Source organism: Atta colombica, unplaced genomic scaffold (assembly GCF_001594045.1).
Source record: "Atta colombica isolate Treedump-2 unplaced genomic scaffold, Acol1.0 scaffold248, whole genome shotgun sequence".
NCBI lineage: Eukaryota > Metazoa > Arthropoda > Insecta > Hymenoptera > Formicidae > Atta > Atta colombica.
In genome coordinates, this window is record NW_017259346.1 from 225452 (window position 1) to 236108 (window position 10657).

General features: G+C 35.3%; 2 protein-coding genes across 2 annotated transcripts in view; one reads left to right on the forward strand and one right to left on the reverse strand.

Annotated features, from left to right (window-relative positions):
* The window catches only part of LOC108688910, a 6542-nt gene extending 3467 nt beyond the window's left edge, over window positions 1-3075 (reverse strand). Inside the window, exons 1-3 of the mRNA XM_018195450.1 lie at window positions 2832-3075; window positions 1884-2159; window positions 604-1030 (exon numbers count right to left, since the gene is read on the reverse strand). Coding sequence (XP_018050939.1) covers window positions 604-1030; window positions 1884-2159; window positions 2832-3075 — 947 coding nt within the window. The remainder of the gene's footprint in view (window positions 1-603; window positions 1031-1883; window positions 2160-2831) is intronic.
* A 1265-nt stretch (window positions 3076-4340) lies between these two features.
* On the forward strand, window positions 4341-7416 carry LOC108688909. Its single transcript, XM_018195449.1, has 3 exons — window positions 4341-4508; window positions 5771-6579; window positions 6936-7416. The coding sequence occupies exons 1-3, from the start codon at window positions 4341-4343 to the stop codon at window positions 7414-7416; spliced, it is 1458 nt and encodes a 485-aa protein (XP_018050938.1).
* Window positions 7417-10657: the final 3241 nt, after the last annotated feature.

Consider the following 10657-nt stretch of genomic DNA (forward strand, 5'->3'; position numbering starts at 1 on the left):
TATATATATATATATACATGAAATTTAATTAATAAAACTTAATTAAAATAAAAGATAAAATGTTCTATAAACACGATCCTCTAAGTCGATGCTATTCAGAGATATACTCCTTGAAACATTGGACATATTGGCACATTTTGACATGAAATATAAATTATTCCGTAAATGTATGTCTATTATTTTTTTGGTAATGTTAATAAGTATTATTTTGTGCACAAGAATAAATTGAATGAATTAGTGAATTAGTAAGAAAACACATAATTTCTTTTAAAAAAAAATGTGCAATTTACAATATGAAATATCTCTTCTGAAAAATAATTTATTTACGTTTTTTTTTACATTAATTGAATAAAATATAGCGATAAAAAAGTAAATTGCCAGAATAGAGTATAAAATATCTCATATGTAATTAAACTATTAATTTTTTGATAATTCTACTTTAATACTTTTATATGCAAAATAATTAAAGGAATCATACAATCCGTCTAATAATCAATTTGGGCATCTCACATAATTACTTTAATAATCTAATTATTTCCAAATTTGTATCTAACTAAATTTTTAGATATTTTAGCAAAACTGTTCTTCCCGTGCGTTACTGACTTGAAGAAGGTCAAGTAATCCTTGTTGATTCTCGCGGTTTGTAAGAGGCGCAAAAGAAAATCCGCCTTTATGATAACGATGTTCTTTCGCAATTTTCGCTCCTGTTTTAGCATTATTCTGTGTCCCTTCGGAATCTTGCGTCGTCGAAAGAAGGTAATATAGAACGGCCGTCTCATACGCAGAAGATCCTGCAAGTACATCACATTACGGTAGCACGTATTCACGAGGGTAAGCAGTTCGGTAATCGACCTTTTGCTTGGTGAAGCCACGGTCTCCGGCCGATTTACAATCTTCTCAAGAAAATCCTTATCGATTATCAAGTAACCCATATTTATTTTCGCTATAATGCGATGCAGTCGTTTCATTCGCGCCTGCTGTTGCACTTCAGGATCGTTCACTTTGAATCTCACCTCGCCCTCCGCAATACCTGCGATCATAAAACTGATCTTTGGACACGTCAGATTATTGAAGCAATTTCGAAGTGATTATACAAGCATTATTTTTTATTATTATTTTCTCTTTGTCGACTATTTGCATCTTCCGTTATCAATGTGGATCTTTGAATTTCAATTCAGATTTTTATATTGTTCCAAACTGTGTAAAAATTTGAAAAAATTCTTGTATACTTGTGAAAATTTTAATGAGTTTTTACTATTATAGAAGTTACTATTATAGAAGTTGTTGAAAAGGCGATGAAAACCTGACAATTTAAAAAATTAAATAATATGAAATATAACTTAAATATTAATTTCTTGCATAATAGAAAATGGAATTTATTTGAATATACATTAGAGTTAGTATATTTTACAAATTTCTGTGACCCATTCCGCATTTTATTTATTTTTTTACAGATATAAATTTATTTATCAGAATTCACAATCAAAGATTGACTGTACCTTAATTAGCCGACGGAGATTTATTATTTTATTTTCAAAATTTTTTCTTATTTCAAATAATGTCCATAGTAGTAATATTTTCTGATAGATGTTGAGAGAAACGTGACGATTTCTCGGTCATACCACTGAGAAATACTTATATCACAGTTACTTGACTTCGCTTCGGGGTAAAGCGAGGTCCGATAAGAATCCAGATATTTTCTTGCTTTACCATCATGAAAATTGAATTTCATCTCGTAAAAGTCAGTGAGCACTATTCCTGAGAAGTGAGACTATGTCGACTGTTCTCTCGTCTTCACTCTCAAGTACTCGTTGAGTACTCGCTCGAGAACTGATATCGCGAGCGAGTACGATTATTTGCTCATTTCGAATCGCGATATGCACCTGCAAGCTCGTCTTCCTCCTCCTCGAGCTTGCCGAGTAGGAGTTCACGGTGCTTCCACAGATGCCGTATCCACGGGTAGAGCAGCAGCAGCGCGATGGGCGACGTGTTCCGCCCGATGCAATCTTCGATGGTCTCGTTTGCCTGATAGACGCCGTGCTCAAAAGTCATCCCGTGCCGCCGCATACCCTCGTAGGCGTGAACCAGACTGTGACTGAACTCACCGATCTGGAAAAGCGCCTCCATTCGCATCTGCCGCACTTTATAATGGCCAGGATCTGTGGAGAGTGAAACGATGATGCACGAATGTAGAAATCAATCAAAATACTTTTTCTTCTGCTATTTTTTCTTCTTTTTTTATGAAATTTTTTATGAAATTATATAGAGCAACAGATGATTATTGAAACATACATCATTGATCGACGTCCCTTAAGAGACTAACGTTTATACAGCACGATTTTTTACAGGATAAATTTTTATCCTTATTTAAGTTATTTGTAATATACACTGTAAAAAACTACAACAATTATAATGTAATTTTGGAACTTATTAGATGTATATTTACACTTGTAAGTAAAGTTATAATTTACAAATAAAATTATTCTTTTTTATATTAATTAAACAATTTGCAAAAGTATATTTTTATTATATAAAAATATATTTTTATTAAAGTAATTTTTATATGTATTATTTATGTAACTTTACATGCTTTTTTACTATCACATAGGCTGAAAACATGAAACGAAGTGAATTTTAAGAAAATAGCCATAAATAAACAAAAGGCGTGTTATTATTGTAGATAAAATAGTAAAAATAGAGTGAGGCGGAACAGTTAATAACTAAGATAATTACAATAATATTTATTTGCATATTATGAAGGTGCTGAAAAAGTATTTTTAATATCTAATTACGTTTTTAATTTTAGATTCTATAATTTCTTGTAATCATACCTGTTATCATACATTTCTCTGACAATTTTTCCGCCGCGAAATATTTCGTGCACTTGATGAGCGCTTTGTAGAGACCGATTAACGTTCTTAGGTTCTCGATCTTGGCTGATTTGGACGATTTTTCGAAATAATCTATGGCCAAGAAACATCTTCCCAGAGCAATCAGTTGATAGCCCCATTCACGATAAAGTATAGCTTCCCTGTAAATTTCGGGAGGTTCTTCCTCCTTCAATGTCATCGACATGATGATCTATTGAATGTTTCTAAGCAGAGAGAAAGTAATACTTTTTGTTAGACATACACAATACGATAGCAAAAACTAATATTTCCATAAAAATAGTAATAATTAATGAAAAATTATTAGGATCCTACGTTTTTTTCTTCTAGACGATAAATTCTTTTGATGTGCGCGAAAAAACCGCGAGACTTGTGTTTTCACATGATTGCTTCTTTTGCGTTATTAAATTTTATTAATCACATGGATGATTTATTAAACTCGTGTTATCTCTCGCATTATGTGACATCCAAATGACAGATTGATGGATGGATCATCATGGATGGAGCATATCACGTGAAAATAGATGAATATGAACGACGATACATTGCGACTGTCGCAGATTCCAAAATGCAGCTTTACAATAATGTAATTTGACACAACCCGCAAAGTGCTAATTTGGTTTATCCCAGCATATTCGTGGTTGTAAATTGGTAGATCAATAGAGAGAGAATAGCATTAGTTATAAATAAATTTCAGTGGATTGAAACACCAACGATTAACAATGTATGTCAAAAAATATTTAGCGTATTGATATAATTTATTGAAATATACGAAATTGTGATTATTATTTTCTTCATAAAGCATTATTTGTACAATTTAGAAGTGAGATCCGAAAAGCATATATCCGCACAATGAAAAAGCAACGTTTGAGGTATTTTGCTATTCGGGAAACCAGGTCATTTTTCCTTGAATTTTTTCACGGAAAGACCCCGCATTAGAGCCTATTTGTTTCATTGTCGCGCTCCATTATAGGATAATTAATGCCACAAAGGATTCTCTTGTATATATGGTATTTAAAAATGAAAGCGGATTGTGATGAATACTCTCTTAAACTGATCTCTGGAATACTCCAAGGAAACTCAGACGAGAACTTTTTGGCTGCCACGCTTTACATCTCAAAGAGAATATTCAACAAAATATTCAACAGGATATTCTGAGATTTTGGACTATTTATTATTAAAATTTTCATCAAAGCAAAAGTTAATTAACATTTTTATTGTAATGAAATATGCTAAGTAATATGAATCTAAAATATATTGGTAAAAAGTATCGAAACGACAGTTCGTTTTTTAAAGGTTCTTTGTTCATATTGTTAGCTGTTAAAGAAATTATTGTCGTTAGGAAATTATAGAATATTATATATTTTACAGATTACTATAAACCGACCAAGACGAATCCTCCTCGTAAATTATCGCGGACCATCGGGTTAACGGTGCCCTCGAGATGCGGTGATGGCTTTGTTGTATAGGTTCGCGCAGCTGCACGATCGCAGTGGCACGCGGGTCTTCTCCTTCGTCGTCACTAGGACCGTCGTGCGCGATCCTGAGAGGGACGTCACCAGCAAAGAACTAGTATGCGGTTTTCAAAGATGGGCCGTCGCTTTTTCGCGCGGGGAAAAGGTAATTTGAAATTTCGGTGATATCCGATTATTTAATTTATTAACTAGAATTGCTAGTTATGAAATCTTTCCTATAGTCTATGAATTTCTAATTAATTTATTAACTAGAATTGCTAGTTATGAAATCTTTCCTATAGTCTATGAATTTCTAATTAATTTATTAACTAGAATTGCTAGTTATGAAATCTTTCCTATAGTCTATGAATTTCTAATTAATTCTCAGTAGAAATGAACGTAAAAATTTTTTCTTTTTACTGAAAAAAAATCTGGTAATATCAAATGTACTTTGTTTAGTGTATTATAATAGTACAATATTTAGTACATATTATCAAACATAATCATAAGTAGAAGAATGAAGGGGATTTTGGATTATGGATTTTGTTTTACTGAAATAATTCAATAGATATTTATGTTATATAATTATTTTTGATACATGTTTATTAGTCGTAAAATAATATTAATTATGCTATAGAAGCTTTTTGGATATATAAAACGAACATAATTTACAAATAATTGAAGAAAAAATGCGATTTTAGAAGAGGAGAGAGAGCTGGATATGAAATATCACCAACTAATATACATATAATAATAACTTTACACGTTGGACACATTTTGTTATTAAATTTATTTCAATTATATCATTTGAAAGCCACAGTCAAGCTAGACTAAAGTTACAAAATTAATGTCAATTACGTACTTCTCATAATTATATATGCATCCGTAAAACTGCTACCTGCAAAACTGAAATGCAGCTTTTGCGACGCATTTCAAAACACAGTAAGCATTAATGAATAATTCTTATAACCATCTTATAACCAGACTGTGTGAAGAAATAATTTTGATTAATTCCAGCAAATCTATACAAAAAATATACAAAATATCATATTCCACACTTCCTATTTATTTTATATTCCTTTCTTTTAAAATATGATAATAATAATAATAATAATAATAATAATAATAATAATAATAATAGTAATTAACAGTTTGGTAATAATAAGAAAAGTAAGATAATATTTAGAAAAATAAAATTGTGTTTAGTCGATTTGGTTATAACCAAAATTTAATTATGTGTGCGAAATTATTTTACTAAAGTTGTAATAATTATATATAGATTTGATTGTTATTACCAGATCTTTTTCAGCATTGTACGTAGAAAATCTATCCGTTTAGATTAACTCTCTCTGTCTTCCATTGTATCTCGAAAGACATACAATGTAATTAAAATTAAATAACGAGTCCCTATCCCCGATATGTACTAAGGTTCTGGGCGTATACTTGGTATGGCGTGGCGCATCAAGAAACCTCCGCGTATACGTGGATTTCACGTTTACGCTGCTGAATCGGGAGCACTTCTCTATGAATGAGAGCTTTTCCGGCAAACGAGTCAAGTTTACGTACGAGGCGCCGGCCCAGGGCAACCGCAGTTACATTGCCGTAGCAGATCTCTACAGCCGTAATTTCGCCGATACGAACGGCGAGTTTCAGCTGGAGCTATCCATGGCGAATGTGCGGACGGTCTACATGACGGAGGTCAGGATGCCAACGTCGGTGTTCTCGGCCGGTCAGACGAAGCCGAGTAAGTTGGAGACCGACTATTTCGCGTTCGGCGGTTTCGACTGGAATCTGGTCATCTATCCGCATGGCAAGGACGCAGACGGTTGCCGCGGTCAGGACAGTCGCATGAGCGTCTACCTGATGAGACTGTCGGGTTTCGATCATCGATGCAGGGTGAGATACAGCCTGGCTCTGGGCGAGGGTGAACGGCGAATCGACTCCGGACAAATCGAGGATATATCTGATGCTGAGGGTTGTGGCTTTGGATGGCATACGAGGGTTAGATGGTCCGATATCGCGCACAAGGGTACGCTCCGTGTGTCGCTTGAGATGCTCGAGGCAAGGACCATTTGCGAGGTCGCGGTACAGGCGCTGGGCACGTCGGTTCTGCCGGCTGCGCCTTGCTACGATCGCGACAAGCAGGCCTGGGCAATCCGCGCCGATCTCAACTCTGACACAGTCAGGCTGCATTTGGTGTATAAAGACATCCATAATGTGCCGAGAAATCATTTAAGGTGCGTATTCTACTTTTATCATTGAAAGTCGAAATAAAATTCACCAAAATCAGATTTAGATATAGAATAACGCTATATATTTTAAACATATAGCAGATTTTCTTGTATTAATTTAATATTTTTTCGATATAGATATGAAAAATCCTGATCTGTAAATCAGCAATCAATTATTGTAATCAGTTAGTGCTGTCTGAAATTGTGAATTATTGTACTGACCTGTACGAATGTTCGTTTTTATTATCTTTCTTTTTCTTAATAAAGATGGATTTTTTTCTAGAATCAACAGCAAGTTTGAAAAACACCGAAAAGATAATGTTTATGAAACTAAAATTTTGAGAAAATTTTTATGTAAACAGGTATGTCAGTTGGTCGGCATATCTGTTGAGAGGCGAGGGACCAAATATCACGGCGATTGGGCTACCCGGCGAACCATTCAGCCGCTACTACGTTCAGGAATCCGTCGACGAAGGCATCATCATGGAGACGAACGTGGACATGAATGAAGTAAAGGAGAATCATTGTCCATACCTTACGGACAAAGGTCAGCTAAGGATCCGGTTGGAATGGAACGAGAGTCACCTGCTCTTTCAGGCGACCTACCACAAGTACGATGACGTATGTCGTGTACACAATCAACAGATGCGACGTGAAATCGTATCGCTACAAGCAGAGAATTACAGTCTCGAGCGGCAGCTGTTTAGTTATCAGAAGAGCTTGGCATATGCACAAGCGCAGCAGCAGCAACAGCAACAACATCCAAATCAGCAGCATCACTCGGTGGTAGGTCATCAGGGTCATCTCGAGCGATCAGCGTCCAGTGATACTGAATACGCTTGACAAGTGGAACGCGAATTATCAAAGTCACCAACACCACCGAATTACCGACGTCAGTTGCCGGCGGCGGCGATACCGGAGGAGGACCAGCGAGTGCATCAGAACCTGGTTAGGATGATGGATCGACGGCTAAGCAACGTGCAGCTGCAGCAGCAACTCTATGAGGAGCAGCGGCAGCATCACCGGCACAGTAACGGCAGTGGTGGCAGCGGCGTCTCCTCGCCCAGACGGAGCATTGATCGCAGCGGCCAGGAGTACCGTCGCAGCATCCTGCAGCAGCCCAGATCCAGCGTCGGCGCCAGGTCTAGCAATGGAGGCGGTGGTGGCGGCGGCGGCACTTATGAGAGTCGCGCTGCCGGCAACAACGATCGGTATGCCAGCTACTATCTGGGATACGTCGGCCAAGCGGCACATAAGCGACGCAGGACCACATTCTGGGAGACGCTGACGGGTTTGGTGTGCTCCCTGGGTGCTCTGGCCTCCAGAGCGGCGAAGATGGCCGCCAGACGGGGCGATCCTCTATGAGGGTACGGCCGACGACTGAAGACGCAATTGCGGGGATGGGCAAACGCATGGGAATGTGACATGGAACTCGTTGAGCATGCATATGTACATCGCGTTCTGTCTATGTATGTCGGTGCAATATCTCGCGCCAAACGGATTTCGAGAGATATTAATGACAAGAGTCACATAACGATCGAAGGAGTTGTATAATCCTAACATAAAGTACATGGTTGGTATCTTTTTGTATTCGTTTCTTTAAAAATTATATTTCTAAATTGTATTCTTTCATATAGCTTTTTAATTTAATAGTAGTATCATTTAGTATCACTTAAGTTTTTCTATACTTTAATTATATTTCTTTTGTTATAATAATTCCTTAATAATATAACAAATTATATTAACAAAATTGCAAAATTTCCTTTAAGTTTCATAATTTTCTTTCAATTTAATTTTTTTATTATATACCGTCAGGCATACGAAAAAAGTATCTTTCTATTTTTCATAAGATACGTTTGAAATGTACAATACAAAATATGCGTTGGACGCGCCATATACTCGCCGCACACACAGGGTCAGTCTTTATGCGAGACGTGTTTGCAAATGGTCCCGATTTAAGAGATCACTGTACCGATTTTATGAGACAGAACATCCCGTATACATGTAACGTAGGAATACGATAAGGAACAAAAGAAAACCGAAGGAATCTCGGAAAAGGATCTCGGGGGGTGAGTCTAGGGTCGCGTTCTCCTCGACTCTACACGACACACACAAACACACACGATTCTACACGCACACGCGTACATACGTACACAAACATAAATCTATCTACTTGTCAATTTACTAAAGAACCTATTTTCCTCTAAAGACTTTTTTCACCTATTGTGTACATCGCCGTGGAAATAAGAGGATATACGCGTTGGCATAGTTGCCAAGCCAAGTAACAATACTGTAATTATTGTAGTACGTATATTAAACAGAACTTTAGAGTACAGTCAATGTTATATAAGCGAACAAATACGAGAGGAATGAAAAAAAGACAGAGAGGAAGAGAAGAGGGGAAAAAGCATGGACCCATGTGCTTCTTTGAAGGCTTTTAAAAGGCTGCATCACGATGCGCGTAACGCCATCGTTGTGCAAATTGAGTTCACTCAGACGCTCTAGTCAATTTCGTCCCCTTCAAATTGATCTTTTTACTACGAACATTAAGAGTGTCATTGTTATACAACTCTCTACGTTTCCATTCAAGCTACTTGCCGTACAAATATTAAACCGAGAGATTGAGCCGGAGTATTTATTAATTCTAAAATAAAAAATCTGAGACGTAGATTAATAGATATTGAGAAAAATATATTTTGTGAACTTACATTTATTTCTCATTTGCATTTATCTTTACAAAAAATTGAAACAATAGGAAACAAAGACTCATTCTTTTAAATCAAGATAACTTTTCGTCTATTTCATATGGTAAATATAAAAAACTGTGTTGACATAAATTAGTGATACAAAAGTATAAATTAGACTTCCAAAGTTCTTGTAGGAAACTTCCTGGCTTCAAAAATTAGAAATTCAAATTTATAGAATAAATTTCTTTTATAACTCGCCTATCTTTTGAACGTCCTATAGGACGTCCTATAGGAACCAATCAAGCGATCTCACACGATACTTAAAGTAACTACGAGTAACACGATAATTAAAAGTATTTAAACTGAGAATCGTACGCAGCCTTTAAAGCACAGACTTTCGTGTTAAACAAAAGTTAAATGATCAGGGTAAAAATATAAAAGAATAAGAAAGAGCGAATAAACCATTACTGATACGTATTATGTACATGAATTGCCGATTAGCGTTGCCAAGGTATCCTCAATTGAACGTCATTATCCAAGAACATATGCTATTTTGATGCTTTATTTATTATAATATTATATAAATAATAGCGCCTCATTTTCGCGATTTCATAATTTTTTGATAATATTTTTATAAATACACATTACATATCACGCTATTAATATCAATTTATTATTAATGCGCACACTTTCCTTCTAAAAACTGTGGTACACAAAAAAATTTAAACAGTATAATGTGAATAATAAGTGGAAATTGGCCAATCACAGTAGAGATCATAAACCTATAATGTAACATATAAATCCAAAATGTTAATTTACTTATTGCTTATTACTTATATTTACCTTATTACTTATATTTTCTTGTATGCAACAGCTTTTAAATGATAGATGCCTCGGCAACGCTAATCAACAATTCACACATTTCTGGTAGAAACATTTTACTGAAATTTCGCATAAATTTAAAACTGATATTTTAAAAAAATTGTTGAAAATTCGCTGAAATTTTACAATTTCGCAGAAAGATGTATGTTAAAAATTCAACATAAAAATTTCAACAAGAATCGGTTAATACAAATATGAAATGTTTTTCGCTGTATATATTCGTACACAAGTTAACTTTCATTCAAATGCATTCCCTCGGATGAGATACGTTGAAACAGTTACATCTCTTGTAAATCTTAAACATTTCTCGACAAGATTGCGTTTGCTGTAATTACAGAATTTCGCGGTCTCTCTCGATGACATTCTTGTCTTACTTTACTCCTTATTGTCAGAACGATACAATAATTTCCGCCTTGCCACAACGATATTTTATCGTACGTGTGAGAATTCTATACTTACCGAAATACATAGCCATACAAACTATGTTTCCTCATAAATAGATATATATATATATA